At 42.5% G+C, this 16,551-nt stretch overlaps 2 protein-coding genes and 1 long non-coding RNA gene across 3 annotated transcripts; 2 read left to right on the plus strand and 1 right to left on the minus strand.

The window, feature by feature from the left end:
• The first annotated feature begins 3,111 nt into the window (after positions 1-3,111).
• Positions 3,112-5,246, plus strand: LOC135118259 (uncharacterized). Its single transcript, XR_010277450.1, has 2 exons — positions 3,112-3,398; positions 4,894-5,246. It is a non-coding gene; the product is annotated as an uncharacterized LOC135118259 (long non-coding RNA).
• A 211-nt stretch (positions 5,247-5,457) lies between these two features.
• Positions 5,458-7,135, minus strand: LOC110375160 (thioredoxin-like protein 4A). The gene is made up of 3 exons (XM_021333179.3): positions 6,828-7,135; positions 6,586-6,722; positions 5,458-5,923 (listed from the first exon to the last, which is right to left on the minus strand). Exons 1-3 carry the CDS (start codon positions 6,903-6,905, stop codon positions 5,710-5,712), a joined length of 429 nt encoding a protein of 142 aa, XP_021188854.1. The 5' UTR covers positions 6,906-7,135; the 3' UTR covers positions 5,458-5,709.
• A 4,955-nt stretch (positions 7,136-12,090) lies between these two features.
• Positions 12,091-12,633, plus strand: LOC126054870 (uncharacterized). Its single transcript, XM_049841725.2, has one exon. It carries the CDS (start codon positions 12,091-12,093, stop codon positions 12,631-12,633), a length of 543 nt encoding a protein of 180 aa, XP_049697682.2.
• Positions 12,634-16,551: the final 3,918 nt, after the last annotated feature.

Here is a 16,551-nt window from a genome sequence, read left to right on the forward strand (position 1 = left end):
GCGCCGCTGCTCTTTGAGGTCAGCCTAGTGCATTATTACGCTTTGCTTTTTTAAAATATACTCATGTTACGTTGAAATTACTCTCTTACTAAAAATATGTACAACATAATTTTTTGTTTATGCGAAACCTGATACACCTATCTAGTATTTTTATGTAAAGAATCTATGTACGAAATTTCAAAACCGTATCATGAAGTCACAAAGTTATAAGCTTGTAAAGTTACGGGACTGTCCGTAAAAATACATAATCACAACAAAACGCACACATGCCGCGCAACGCGATAGCACTGCGCTCGCGCCCGCTATGAACTCGCCGTGACCGCCGTTGTGCGAGAATAAATGCCTATTTGTGGTATCCAACATTCAAAGCTGTTTAGATAATTCTGGGAAAAAATATAACATGGTGTAAAAACTATTGCAATCGATTCAGTTACTGATTCTGAACAAACTATATTCAGGTTTGGCACAAACAAAAAATAATGTTGTATATGTCGGAGGCGTCATCAGGATGGCACTATCGTCCGACATCAGTTAGGGTAATCAAGCAAAGAGATAACTCAAAGAAACTCAAACAAACTAAAAACTCAAACGTTTATTCAAATTAGTCAGAACAAAAGACAGCCCCCAAAACGCCCGCCCTTCGCCACTTCCTATGTGTTTTGGCTGGGGAGAAGAAGTGGCGGAACAAACTCCCCAGCAACACATGTCTGTCTGTTAGGTTAGAAGAACCATTACAAAACAAAAATCATAAGACACTACAATTAGTTTAGGTACTACAACGCTAGGCAATAACACTAGGTACACCACACGTAACGAAAGGCAGTAACGAACTCCACGAAGACTCGACGAAGCCTCGACCAAGACTGAGCTCCGCGGACGCCACGCTGACCGCCACCACTCTGCCAAGCGCGCCAAAATGTTGTTTCACCGGAAACGCCACCAGATGGCGCGCTTGCGTGACGTTTAGTGTCCGTACTAATGACAGTCTCCGACATATATATATTTTATATTTTAGAAATATATACTTACGGAAGGAGGAATTCTAATAAAAACGTTTTTGGTTAAGTTTACGTGACAAATTTCAAAATATTGATTTATTTAAGTGGATTGGGGCCTAGATGATTTAGTACGAGTAATGGTTGAAAAAATTCTCCGAGACGCCCAATTTTATAATTATCGGCACGGATAATCAGCTCTCAGCGGAAGAGTGGGGATCGCTTTGCGCACCGTATACTTATGGCAAGAAAAAACACACACCCTTGTATTATTTATTTGTCCCCTATGTTTTAGTATTTATTTGTTTGTTATGTTTGTATGTTTTAGTATTTATTTGTTCCCTATGTAATTTCATACTGGTTCAATAATTTAAAGAAAGTTTTTATATTGATTTATTTAATTCAGAAATGAAAATTGGGATGGAATTAGGTAATCAAAAGTGTTTCTAATTTAAAATATAGGTAAAATTTTCTAGTTTGACAAATAAAAAGCTACTACGCACCTTGGTACTTTTCTTGTAAACATTTTTGACCTCGAATTTATTCTTTAATGAAATGAAAAATATTATCACTACACATAGTATAAAAGAAAGTCGCTTTTTCTGTCTTTATAACCCTTTGTACTATTAAATCTTCAAAACTATCACCGCTTTACCGCCGCCCCCGTGCTCACTTCATACCACCAAAGGGACCCAATAAATCACTTCTGCGCAGTTGAAGGTCAGGGCTCAATATCATTGCCGATGATTATAACCCCGAACGATAAAGAGATGTTATAAGTTTTACCTGTTTGTGGCATCACAGCCCTCGAACGGATGAAGCGATTTCAATTTAGTATTTTTTGATTAACATATACGATTAGCCGGCAACAAAATAATAAACGGTTTAAATACATTACTAAATAATATGTTCAATAAAAAATTGAAAAGGAAGTTAAGTGAAGTTTAATATTTCTCTAAGTATGGTAAAGAATAAGATCAATTGATAATTTTGCTGATTGTCAACACACGTCTCCCGACCACTGTGAGAGACGATACAATGTCGAGCGATGCTCACAGGTGAGCGAGTGCGGCGGCACCGTGCGACGCACCATCGTGGCGCGCAACACCGGCCCCGTGCGCCTGCGCCTGCGCGACTGGCGCGTGGCCGGCCAGCCCTGCCAGGCGCGCGGCTTCCGCCTCGCGCCCTGCGCGCCGCTCGCGCTCGCGCCCAACCAGTCGCGCGCGCTCACGCTCGCCTTCCGCGCCGACTGGACGCTCGCGCGCGTGGCCGCCACGCTGTCCGCGCGCACCGACACCGCGCGCGCCGCCTTCACGCTGCGCGCCGCCGCGCCCGCCGCGCCTGCTGCCGCCGCTGCCGCGCAGGCGCTGCGCCGCCCTGAGCGCCCGCGCTCGCCGCCGCCGCTGCTCGCCTCGCCGCGCTCGCGCTCGTGCTGGCGACGCCGCGCTGGACGCCGAGCGCGAGCTGCGCCACGCGCGCTGCCGCCGCCCGCGCGCGCTGCTCGACCTGCGCGCGCTCGCCCGCCCTGCGCCGCCGCCGCCGCCGCCGCGTTGCCCGCGCGCCGCCGCCGCCCTGACCTGCCGCCGCCGACCCGCGCGCCGAGCGCTTCGAGCGCTGGCGCGCCGAGGTGCTGCGCCGCGCCGACCCCGGCGAGCCCGAGCCCGCGCCGCCCGCGCCCGCCGCCGTAGCGCCGCCCGGCGACCCGCCCGCGAGCCCGGACTGCTTCGACGCAGACCCCGACGCCGAAGACCGCCCGCAAGCCAGCGGCGACGAGGACGCCGCCTCTACGGGCTCGGGCTCGGCGTCCGCATCCTCGTCTTCGCCGACCGTAGACGACCGCGACGACGCTGACGACGGCGACGAACCGGAGAGAGAACCCGAGCAAGAAGGACCACCGCTCAGCGCCGGGGAAGATTCTCCACCCGTGACCGGCCGCCGCGGCGAGAACAATCGCGCCGGTGCCGAGCCAGCGCTTCGCGCGCGGGGCCGGCGCGAGGGCGCGGAGACGCCGCGCCGCCTGTCGCGCTCGCGCACGGCGGACGCGGAGGCGCGGCGCGCGCGCGGCCGGCGCGCGCGGCGCGACAAGCCCGCCAAGCGCCGCGCCTCGCGCCGGCGGCGTCGCGGCGCGGGCGTCGCCGGCGCGCGTGGGGCCGGCGCCGGCAGTACGCTGGGGCGCGTCGTGGAGCTCGGTGGTGGCGCGGGCGCCGGGCGCGGCGCTGGCGCCCATCGGCTCGGACGTGCGGCGCCGCGCGGAGCCAGAGCGGGCGCTGAGCGGCGCGGGCGACCACTCGCTGTTCTACTTCAACGGCGACGCGTCGCACGCGTGCCGCGACTCGGACTTCTCGTGGCGCCCGCCGCCGCCGCCCGACCGCCCCGCCTTCACGCCCGCCAGAGACTTCCTCGGTGAGTCACGTCAACATATTGTCTCATTTTTTAAACGAGCACATGCATTCCCAAATTTACTGATGAAAATATATACGTCAACTAAAAAACATCATTATAAACCCAACATGGCGGATATCCAAGACGACGGATTGGCTATTTCAAATCCGCTCCCATGATATGGGTATTAAATGAAGGGGTTTGCTGAATGGGATACGAAAAAAGACACGTGACCGAAATCCAATATGGCGACCGTCCCAAGATGGCGGATTGGTTATTCGAAATGCAGGCTGCATATCAAATGATTTAGGTATATAAAAAGCATCTTTACTCTTTCTGGGGCCCGATTCTCCTAAGTTAATAATGTCAAAGTCTAATAGAAATCGAATCGCAATATGATCGTAATAGCAGTTTTAACCATATCGGGCATTCTGCTACTAATAAAAGACCAATCGTATTCGATTGACATTTGATTGGTTTGCGATTGGTCTGCTATTTTGGTGATTACGGTAGTTTGCTCTACAATCATAATGCAATAGTTAATCATTTTCAGACAAAATGATTCATTATTGAATGACAGAAAAGGATAAAAACGTTTATTTCAAAGAAAAAATAGCGGAATGCCACTTACGTTTCAATCGTAATCGAGTCGGGATTGGATCGCAGTCGAACGTAAATCGAATGTTTTTAAGTAAAATTAGGAGAATCGTGCCCCTGGGCAAAGCGCTCGACGCTTTCTTACTGGTTTATCTATTGTATCTAAATATATAAAACTCAAAGGTGACTGACTGACTGACATAGTGATCTATCAACGCACAGCTGAAACCACTGGACGGATCGAGCTGAAATTTGGCATGCAGGTAGATGTTATGACGTAGGCATCCGCTAAGAAAGGATTTTGATCAATTCTACCCCCAAGGGGATAAAATAGGGGATGAAAGTTTGTATGAAACTTTGTCAATTTTAAACCGATCGGACTGAGACTTTGCATGCATAAAGCTACTATGGCGTAGGCAACCCTTAAGAAAGGATTTTGATAAATTCCATCCCTAAGGGGATAAAATAGGGGATGAAAGTTTGTATACATCTTCTTAGATTTTATGAAGAAGTCCTGATGACGAATCAGAATTTTATGATGACGTTCGCTTAAATACGATTTTGATTAATTCAACCCCCATTCAACCCCCACGGGTGATAAAATAATGGAACGAACAAAATAATGTTTAGTTCTAAATGTTGAGAAGTTCTGCCTACCGCTATTAGATGGCGCTGTGCATTTTATGGAAGGAGAAAACATAATAACGACCCCAAATAAAATTGGGATAAGGGCAGGGGGATGATGATGATGATAAATGGCCAGACATGCATATACCGGATAAATAGTATTTTGACAATTCTATATTGCCCACGCAGACGAAGTCGCGGGCAACAGCTTGTTTAGATATATATGTTTTGCCTTGTGAAATGGCGGAGGTTGAAAATGAACAAGTTTATGTAATGTACTGTTTGCCGCCAGCCCCGGGCGAGGAGCGCGCAGCGGACGGCGGCGGGCTGCGCTCGCTGGGCTCGGTGTGGGGCTCGGCGCTGGAGCCGCGGCCGGCGGCGGCGGCGTGGCTGTGGGGCGGCTACGCCGAGCCGGCGCCGGCGCTGGCGGGCGTGCGGCCGCCGCCCGGCTTCGGCGCGCCGCGGCCCGTGCGGCCCTACGACCCCTTCCGCTCGCTGGCGTCCATCTGGGCGCCCGGCGCCCTCGACTGGCGCCCCGAGCCCGAGCCCGAGCCCGAACACTAGTCATCGCCGCACTTCCCTACGACATTGTCTGTTCAAGACTGAATTAAACTTACACTATCTCAAATGAATGATGAACACTAATTTGTTTCTTTTTTTTTAATCCTCCTAAAGTTGCTGAGCTACTTCTGTCAACTTGAGTGTTTGGTCACTTTGAAACTGTTTGTGGACTGTATGTAGTGCGACTTTTAGATTTGATTGTACCTAATGACTAGATGGCAGATCCGATAACCATAGCACTATATGAATAGCTTGGGTGGGGCAGATTATTGTTTTAAGAAATAAAAGACAATACTGGTATTAAAGTTTTATAATAGTTTTAAACCTATACAACACAGAACATTTAAAACAATGCTCTTATTTCGCCACTTTCAATCTGTTAGCTAGTGACTAATAGAACAATCCTGCGGAAGCCACTAACTATATAGTTTTCTTTCTCTTCCTAGAATAGCTGAGCAGAATATATAAATAGTCAAATAGTGAACTTTACAGCTGGTAACAACTCTTGAAAGATCCAATAGTTTGACAGACACGGCAAGTGAGTGTCCTAGTATCTGTACTTGGTGGAGTAGTCCTTGGGCGAGACGACGAGACCGCGGCCCTTGCGCGCGCCGCGGTACACCGTCTCGATGATGTCGATCATCTCCTGCTTGTCCTCCAGCGGCCAGTTGATCTTGTTGTTGTTGCCCGTGCCCAGGTCGATCATGATGTGCTTGTTGCGGAAGAAGAACATCACCGTGCACGGGTCATACAGCTCGTACCTGCACAGCGAAACATGTACCAAATCACCAAACTATACTCCCAATGAGTTACACACTTAACTAATCATTAACAATCTTGAAATGACTTATAATTTTTAAACTAATAGAATGTGTGTGTGAATTATTAATATGTATTTCTGTAAAAATAAAGTCCTATCAAGATTGTTTACCATTACTTAAGAGCCTATTCAAACTCTTCAAAACTGTATTGTAAAATATTTTAGTTTATCTTATATCTTAACTGATTAAAGCAGAACTTTGGAGTAGGGTTGGTTCCATCTAATATGGCTGAAAATTCACATTCATTAAATTCAGATACATATTATAAATAAGATGTACAAGAGTTTACACAGCAGGGGAATACATTGATTTCATTAACTTTCTAATTTAACTTGCATTGAAATAAAAAGCTTTGACTTTGAGTATATGAAGTAGGTACACAAGGGGCTATGCTTGAAGAGGACATAATATGTATAAGTAGTGCATAGGGAAGTATGTAGGAAATTAATTAGACTGGTACTTAGCTGCATCTGGTTAGGTAGGAACATATTTGGGAAGGCTAGGCAGATGATAAGTTCAGAATGGTAATATTTAAGTAAGGATGTATATGATCCTTCTACAGAGACAGTGATATAATCAACATGAAAGGCATAGGTATTTACATTTTATTGAAATCTGGAACCTCCGTGATGTCCACCAGGTAGATGACTGCAAAATTCTTTACTTTCTCTGCAATACTGTAGAGCACTTCGTCCATCTTCATGCAGGTTGGATCCCAATCGTGCCCGAATCTGATCACCTGGAACACACACCATGTCATGTCATTATAACTACTTCCTACTACTGCATTGTAACAGCCTTCAGGCACCAAACAAAACAACATGTTTAAAGCTAAACTACTTACAACCACCCTGTCCTCTTCGGACAGTATGGCCTGGTCCACTTGCCAGCCGTTGTGCAGATGTCCCAGCATGTAACTCATGGTGAGGCTTTGCTTGTCTTCTCTTGTTTATACGTCAACTTAAATACGCAATCCTGAATACTGCTGTTCGTGATTCCGTTGTCTTTCACTAAAGTCAGTTATAGTACATACTTAATTTATATCTGATTAATGTGTATTGAGCATAAAAACTCTGGAAAGAATAAGAAATTATCTCTTTGGAAATTATTATGAGTAAGTAACGTCAACGTCAAAAGTCCTGTGTCCTGTGTCAATGTCAAATTCTCAACTGTCAGAGTCAGCGAACGGTGCTGCCAACTAAATTTCTTTTTCTGCCTACCCAACCGCCCGGTTCCCAATGAGGGATTTCTTTTCATTTGTTAAATTCTTTTTTTAGCTGATGACTAGATGGCGCTGACGGTACGTGAATGCAAGGAACGGAACGTCATATCTTAATACCGTTATACATATAATTTTCAAATTGTGTAACGAAACGTTTTTGATTAGAAAATAGGGAATAATAGAAAGAAGTAAGTTGGCGATGCGATGGCTCACTAGGTACAGGATGATTCTTCGAAACACAGTTTTTACGTGTTTTTCACCGAAGAACACATGAAAATATCCTTCGATTGGAATGAAAGTTTCAGGTTTTATGTAAAAGGTAAAGATCTATCGACGCCTTATGTAACTAATTAGAATTTATTAAAAAAACTATAATTAAGTTAGCAGAAAACAGTAAAACCTAATTAATCTGGTGTGTCCCAACGCCGGTTTTTGCTGCATTATTTAACTTTCTGAGAGCTACGGTCGCTTTACAATAACACTAATGAATCCAAATGATCTTTAAATATGTGTTTCTTAATATTTTAATATTAAAAAATAGTGTATTTTCAAAATTACATAAATTTAAAAATTGTCCCTGACTGAATTCATCATTAAGCTGGCTCGATTTGTTCAAACATTTTCTATACGTAAATAAAAAATATTTGAAAGACTAATATTTACTTGTAAGTGATCGCGCCGGTCAGCACCGAACGGTGACAGTGAGTGCTCGTGAGCGGACGTATTTTTCCAAAAAAAATACGATTGCAAGTTGTCATCTGGTGTTTGTAAGGCAAGTAGTCATATCAATCTGTCTTAATTAACTTATAGTGTTTGAGCTAGCATGCATTCCTTGTTCCTTCCATTTCCCTCTCCTAGTTCCAAAAACTGCCACTCACCAAGCGAGACGTGGCGCCACCCAGTGATGCCAGATTGGGGGGATTCCCCCCAAATTTGGGGGTATTTTCTGCCCACGGGGGATTTTTTGGGGGGAACAATCCTTGGGGGGATCAGCGGGGGGATTAAAAATTGGCTTGGAGGGAGTTGGAGGATTTTTCGGAAAAGTTTTATGACTGAACGCGACCAAATTACTTACTACTTCATTTGATTCCACCATAGAACCACACACAAAAATGCAGTTGGTGATAAAACTTACGGACATATAAGCAAATTGACATTAGGAATTTTGTCGTTGCCTTTTTCTAACGCTGTTGTGGAAAGAACTTTCTCGCAAGTTGCGATTGATTGAGGATGTGTTAATTTTAAAGTAACTTCAAAGATGCTCAAGAGATTTAACTCGCAGAAAATGTATGGAACTGCAGCCGACGACGCAAGTGAGGATGCTGATCCAGTAATGGAAGCGATTGCAAAATTGTTATAAATTATTGTATTTAAATAAATATTTTTCTAATTACTGGGGGGGTTTTCTCTCAAAACACTAACATTTTGGGGGGATTTTGGGTGAGATTTGGGGAGAATGCTAGATCATCATCTGGCAACACTGGCGCCACCGTCAATACAAAAAACTTTCGCGCGAGTTCCATAAACACGACGCCGGCCGCCATAACGCGCCGAAAAATAAATGCAAAAACTATGTCTAAACTTCAATAAACTTCTTAAACTAATCAAAAGCCCCTGCAGGGAGTTACTGGGCGCCCATCAAACCATAAATTACATGTGTACAAGTGATCTGTGTACTGTGTGAGTGGATCAAGTTGCAGCAACCGGCGGAACTTTGTAAGTACCTACTGATTCCTATTTCCCATCGGTCCTGTGTGCAGCTTTCCATAAACCTCTCACAGAAAATCTCGTCCAGACTTACAACCTGGATAGATCTGTAAAACCCTAATGGTCTAGGGCTTACGGTCAACGAAGCGCCGTTCAAATCACACCATTTTTAGTGATCCTTCTGAGCCGCATAATATACCTAATTGTTGAGTGTGCTTGGTTCAAATCGTGTAACCTACGACTCAATTATTACGTAAAAGTACTTAATTGTCCATTTTAAGTCATTGAATTCTAAACAATACAAAATGGATAGCAAAGAAACTAAACTCAAACTTCTCGTCACTCAACGTGAGTACGTATTTCGTGAGATTCAAATTTTATTCGATTTATCTCGTCAAATAACATCCGATAAGTCGAAGTTAGGCTCATTTAAGAGTAGGTATAGACGTATTGACGACTTGCGTCATGAATACATAAATTTCACGAACGAAATAAACTCGTTAAAACTGGCTTTGAATCCTCAAGACAGCATAAACATGAAAACGGTTGATGCTTTTGACGACATGTACTACGTAGTCAACGAAGTCGCAGAAATCTACCTACAGTGTGATAAAAGTGAAGCCGCATTGCCGATCCGCGACGCCATCTCATCGGAGGCAACCGGAAACCATTTGCGCAACCACGTTTACCTAAAATCGAACTTATTTTTGACGGAAATATAGAATATTGGCAAACATTCTATGACACATTTGCATCTCTCGTGCACAAAATAATGAAACTTTTCGATATTAGAAATGTTTTCGTTACATTTCTAATATCGAAAAGTTTCATTATTCACTTTCTTGCCTCACGGGTTCCGGTTACATCAGACAATTATCAAATTGTTTTCGATGCGCTAATAGATCGGTATCAAAATAAGCGAATCTTAGCAGTAAATTATTTGGAAAAAATCTGTAGTCATACTAAATTAAAATCTAGTAATCTTAACGATTTACGTAAAATCACTGGTTTATTACAGGAATCCGTAAACGCTTTAAAATCCATTAAAATCGAAAATCTTGGTGAATTTATTTTGTTTTATTTATCTTCTCGCATATTAGACTGATACACGAAAACGATTTGAAAGTCAAAACAAAAGTCAGATACCTACTTTTATCGAATTATTAACATTCTTACAAAGTTACCTAAAAATATTAGAAGCTAGTGAGCCTTATAAATGTAATTCGAGCAATAGTTTACCACCGATGGCACGTAGAAATAACAATAATTTTACGAAGTCAAAGTTAGGATCATTTCCCGCGCATTGTTACGATAACGCGGCATCGATGTCGTTCGATGAGTGCACAGGGCCGTACCACAAAATACATAGGTACAGAAGTCAATCTACATACAAAGCGCGTTCGAGTCACGCAGACATAGGTGTCTATGTGTGCGTGTTCACAGACGCGCTGTCTCAAAACAACTCAAAACAGTGCGAGCGCGGCTGTCGTTTTCTTGAGATACGCGCGCCACACACAAGGTAAATAAATGTGCACGCGTTGTGATACTAACTGTAATTTGACTGTAATATTTTTAATTTTAATAACAAAAGAAAAAGTAATAATGGAGCAACAAAAAAAGTCGTATTAAATTGTTCAGTGGACGGTTGTTTTAATACACCTAAAACAGTGAACAGTCGTTTTTTTAGCCTGCCGTATTACCTATAGTATGTACCTGCTTATTTTCTCATATTTCGATGGTTCGTTTAAAAAACGCAGTTGGTAGGTACAGTTAGGTGGGTAGGTAAGCGCCCCGGCGGCCTCTGGCCCAATGCCGTAATAAGTTTTGCTAGTGTCGACCCAGGCGAACCTCCCAACCTACCCTCAAAGATTATTACTAGTAGGAGTTGATAATTTTTGTGATCATGGCGAGAGTATGTTGTAAGGTAGAATAAAACTCGCACCTCAAGGTTTCTGTAGGCAGAAGCAAGCTTAGATTCAGGGACTGTACCAACCCATTACATCCAAAAATATTTTTTTCGCAAGTAAAGAGTAGGGTAAGTATATATTTATGAATAACAAAATTATAAATTGCGGTTCCTAAAAAAGTTCGGTATCTCGTTCAAACGAATTTCCTTTGAAAGTGTTTATTAACCTCTTGTAAGCCACATTAAATATTTTATTATTACAATTATTAAGTATTGGTTTATATTTCATTTTTCCTGTCTTATTCTCAATAATAAATCAAATAATTAGATACTAGTACCACTACCACGTTAGTTTTATAAAAAAGTTGACAGCCCTAGCGCGACCGCCGAGTTTAGGCATGAAAAGTGAAGTACATACATGAGATTGACTTCTGTTGTATTTTGTGGCCGTACTCGGATGCAGGGCCGCACTCAGGCGCGAGTCCTAACTTTAATAATACATCAAATATGAATCTTGAGTCAATTTTAAATCAATGTAATTTGAATTCAGGGTCGAACTCTAATACAGGGTCGCATTCTATTGACAACAATTTCATGCAAAATAATAATTTAAATAATCCTGATGTTCATACTTACGCAGTCTCAGATAAAAAATTTGGGTGTGTATGCTGTGGATATTTTCACCACACTATTTATAAGTGTCCGGTGTTTAATTCAAAAAATGTAAATGAACGTGAATCTTTAGCCAAATCAAAGCGCTTATGTTTCAATTGCTTAAAGTCCAATCATGCGGCTGATATGTGTCTGTCTAAAGCTTGCTGTACCAAATGCAACGCGCGTCATCACACGCTACTTCATCGCGACCAGGGCCCCACGTCAGCGTGTCCTGTGACTTCTTGTGCTACTCCAGCGGTTCCAGCTTCTTCTGCTGACCCAGTAGTTACTCTCAACTCCATGAATACTAGTTGTAACATGCAGCAACATCGCTCATTAGTTTTATTAGGAACATGTGTGGTTAGGGCGTATGGTCCTTGTGCTGTTACACATCTTCGAGCACTTATTGATAGCGGTGCACAGAGTTGTTTCTTAACAACTGCCTGCGCACTTCGATTAGGTTTACCCTTACGTAGTTGTGATTATTCTGTTGTTGGAATAGGACAGAATCCAGTGCTTGAAGTCAAAGGTGAAACATCATTTACGATTCAACCATTACACTTAGATCAACCAACTTTTACGGTACGAGCTGTTGTCATGGAAGCTCTCACACATAAAATGCCTTCAGAAGAAATACCTTCTTTTGTCAAAGCTAACCTCAAGCACTTGGTTCTAGCTGACAGTGACTTTGATAAACCCGGTGACATTGATCTTTTGTTAGGCGCAGATATTTTCCATAGCATTTATAATGGTCAACGACTTGAAGTAGGCCCGGGTCTACCGGTAGCCCTACATAGTGTATTCGGCTGGGTTATCACGGGCAGGCTCGACGCTGAGTGTTCGCCTCCAGCTGAAACGTCTACACTTTTGGCTTCCACAGCTGCCTTAGACAATGTGGTCAAGCGATTCTGGGAGGTAGAAGAGCCGCCTAAGCAAAAGATTGTCAACCCGGAAAATGAAAAATGTGAACAGATGTACACAGACCTCGTTCGACGCAACGAAGATGGAAGATATGTAGTACCTATGCTACTAAAGGAAGAACATGAGCAGTTAGGAGACTCTCATCGCACGGCCTTATCCAGACTTCATAATTTGGAGAAACGGTTCCTTCATCACGAAGACCTGAAACACGATTATGGAGAATTTATGCAAGAGGATTAAGCCTTACATCATATGCATCAAATTGAACCGTCTGACACAGATTTTAGATATTTGATTCCGCATCACTGCGTCATCAGACCTGACAGCACGTCAACGAGACTGCGTGTAGTTTTTGACGCGAGCGCGAAGACATCTAGCGGCATATCTCTTAACGATATTGTCTACACAGGTCCAAAACTTCAAAACGATATCGTTGATATTATTACGAAATTTCGTTTACACAAAGTAGTCTTCACAGCCGACGTTTCCAAAATGTATAGAAATATCGAACTTCGTCCAGAGGACCGCAAGTATCAACATATCCTGTGGCGTAGCTCCACTTGTGATGAAGTCCGTGAATATGAACTTAAAACTGTGACCTACGGCGTGAGCAGTTCACCATTTTTAGCCATCCGTACGCTACACCAGCTAGCAAACGATCACGGTGCATCATGGCCTGAAGCTGCTTCCATTCTGCGTCATGACACGTTCATGGATGACGTCACCGCTGGCGCTCCTTCAGTTGAAGCTGCCTTAAATCTGAAAAACGGAATTATTAATTTGCTGATTGTGGTAAATTCGAACTACGTAAATGGAGTAGTAACTCACCTGAGTTCCTTGCACAACTTCCTTCTGAACATTGTCAAGTTTCAAAATCATTTTGTGATGATCAAAACATACAAACTTTAAAAATATTAGGTCTGCAATGGGACCCGAATCTAGATCTTTTTACTTATTCTCAATCTGAATTCACACCAAAGTTTGCAAAGCGTTCCATTCTTTCTAATGTTGCTCGCATTTATGACCCATTGGGTTGGTTAACTCCCATGGTGCTTAAAGCTAAATTGATTCTTCAAGCCTTGTGGAAACTTCAATTAAATTGGGACGATCCTGTGCCTGACAGTATTGCTCATCAATGGACTGAGTTTGTCTCTGAGCTCAGTTACCTCAAACAAGTACAAATTCCTCGTCATATCGACGTAGTAGAATGCCAGCTCGTTGGTTTTTGTGATGGTTCATCCAAAGGTTACGGTTGTTGTATTTATTTAAGATCTGTCTGTAGAGGTAAAATTTTAGTTAAATTATTAATCGCGAAGTCGAGAGTAGCTCCCATGAAACCAGTTACGATTAATCGCCTCGAACTTCTTGGTGCAGTACTTCTTGCTCGGGTCTTGAAACATATGGCTGACTTGTTAAATCCACTATATATAGATAGTTGACTGTTTTCATAAACTTCATCTTCATTGTGGACCTAGAATGTTGCAGTCTATTATAAGTCGTAAATTTTGGATTTTGGGCATTCGCAATTGAATACGATCGCGGCTTTCTAAGTGTGTAACGTGCTTCAAAGTAAATCCCACATCAGTTTCACCTATAATGGGAAATCTACCGGCACCCCGAGTACAACCTTCACGATGTTTTTCAAAGATAGGGATAGATTTCGCAGGACCCTTCATCGTGAAAGAGAGTGAAAGGCGTAAGGCGCCTGTTTACAAGGTGTCTGTGTGATGGTATGTCTCGCAGTAAAAGCGATCCATCTTGAGCTAGTTACAGACTTGTCGACAAGTGCGTTTATCGCAGCTTTGGACAGATTCGTATCACGCCGTGGTCTTTGTCAACTTATTATTTCTGATTGTGGTACAAATTTTGTCAGGGCCAAGCGCTAAAAAAAAAAAATATTGGAAAATTTGGCAAAGAGATTACCTCCATACACTGCAGCAGAGATGCAAGTGGTTCAAAGACCAAGTCAATGTGCAAGTGGGTGATATAGTTACAATTGTGGAACAAAATCTTCCACCGTTGGAGTGGCGTTTCGGTCGGGTTGTGGAGCTTCATCCAGGCTCTGATGGTGTAGTGCGTGTCGTCACGCTACGTACGGCCAAAGGACTACTTCGACGGCCTGTAGTCAAGATTTGCCCTTTGCCTACTTCTAACTAAACCTTAACCTTTCCATTGTATTTTATTAACTATAATTATTGTTAATGTAGCTTAAAACCAACTTACTTTTAACTTAAAATTATAAACTTAGCATCGTAATCACGTAACTTACTAGGTAATTCAGCCCGATTTGAACTCAAGCACACATCTATTAGTCTTTCGACTCTTATTTTGTGAAATCCCTGGACTGATTTCAAGTGGGGGGGAATGTTTGAGCTTGCATGCATTCCTTGTTCCTTCCATTTCCCTCTCCTAGTTCCAAAAACTGCCACTCACCAAGCGAGACGTGGCGCCACCGTCAATACAAAAAACTTTCGCGCGAGTGCCAAAAACACGACGCCGGCCGCCATAACGCGCCGAAAAATAAATGCAAAAACTATGTCTAAACTTCAATAAACTTCTTAAACTAATCAAAAGCCCCTGCAGGGAGTTACTGGGCGCCCATCAAACCTTAAATTACATGTGTACAAGTGATCTGTGTACTGTGTGAGTGGATCAAGTTGCAGCAACCGGCGGAACTTTGTAAGTACCTACTGATACCTATTTCCCATCGGTCCTGTGTGCAGCTTTCCATAAACCTCTTACAGAAAATCTCGTCCAGACTTACAACCTGGATAGATCTGTAAAACCCTAATGGTCTAGGGCTTACGGTCAACGAACCGCCGTTCAAGTCACACCAGATAGTGTGCATCTAATATCGTTTTGTTGCCAAAGCAAAGTGTCTAATGAGATGGTTTTGCTAACATTAATTGCATGTTTGATGCCTTACGTTTACAAATAAAGGAACAGGATTTGATAATCTGCGAATTCCTAATTTTTCTGGCCCCAATTAGTCTGGATTCATCTGGCTCTTAAAGCCAGTTGAATTTGAGCGGGACATATGAATTAGATTTCATTCAAATTCGGCATATGTTACAGGTATGTCGAATGACATTTCTTTATTGTAGTTTGTTTAATTTGTGTTGGCTTCTAGTGCATTTTTTTTTGTTCAAATCTAACCTGATTTTCGATCAAAAGATACTTTTACAAGAGATGGAAGTAAACATTTTAGTGTTGATTTAGAAAATATAAATCCATAATAATTAGAGTCTGATGATGAAAAATGTAATATTTTTTAGGAATTTAGGCAGGATATTAATTAGTTTTCTACTATCTCAAGCTTAGAGTTCCTATCGTGCTGAAAAATTAAGTCTGATTTTGATTAGTAAGTTTTATTTCATTCTAATTTAGTTTGTTTTCGGTGAAGTTTACTTTTATTTTAAGCTAAGATTTTTGTTTTGTGTTATTAAGTGAGGTATTATAAGATAAGTTTACCATTTCACATAATTATTATAGCGTTGAAGCTAGTGTGATTTAACAACCGTAAGAGGTTTAATAAATGATTAATTTGAAGGAAAGTGTTACTGTTTACTTAATTCATAATTATTATCTTGTGTCAACCAAAAAAAAGTGATAATTAAGTTGTTTGTTTGTTCGTTTGGTTGGATGAAATGGATAAACTCAAAAACTAATGGACACATTTTTAAATATTCATTTTTAAAGCTATATTATCTGTGAGTAAAATAGGCTATATTTTATCCCGGTGCGGGCAGTAGCTCCCACGGGACGCGGGTGAAACCGCGGGAAAACGGCTATTTTTATAATAAAGATCACTGGGAAAATAAAGGAATCACATTCATCTGCCTCTGTCACAATTAATCTGGCCCAGCAATTAATCAGCATCTTTTAAATCCTAATCTACATGATGCAAATCGATGCCTTCTATATATGATATTGCACATAAGGCACTGGGTCAAACTATGTCGTCAATTCAGGTCTAAGAGCAAAAAAAAATTGAGCCAGATCAATGAGTCAAACACCCTCGGTTAAAAGAATCACCCTACAACGCCATCTGTCACGGTTTTTGGAAATTTTTTATTAATTCTCAAAAAGTAAACCTCCTATTTTATTGGGATCGATCGGTTCAATATGTCTTCCGCCTCCATTCCCCTCTGTCATCCT

The sequence above is a fragment of the Helicoverpa armigera genome, chromosome 19 (assembly GCF_030705265.1).
Source record: "Helicoverpa armigera isolate CAAS_96S chromosome 19, ASM3070526v1, whole genome shotgun sequence".
NCBI classification, from domain to species: domain Eukaryota; kingdom Metazoa; phylum Arthropoda; class Insecta; order Lepidoptera; family Noctuidae; genus Helicoverpa; species Helicoverpa armigera.

Coding starts and splice junctions, on each gene's coding strand:
- LOC110375160 (XM_021333179.3), bottom strand. CDS start 6,905: ATGAGTTACATGCTGGGACATCTGCACAACGGCTGGCAAGTGGACCAG. Junction 6,723..6,827: donor CCGAAGAGGACAGGGTGGTT/GTAAGTAGTTTA, acceptor TGTGTGTTCCAG/GTGATCAGATTCGGGCACGA. Junction 5,924..6,585: donor GTTCCAGATTTCAATAAAAT/GTAAATACCTAT, acceptor TTCGCTGTGCAG/GTACGAGCTGTATGACCCGT.
- LOC126054870 (XM_049841725.2), top strand. CDS start 12,091: ATGCCTTCAGAAGAAATACCTTCTTTTGTCAAAGCTAACCTCAAGCAC.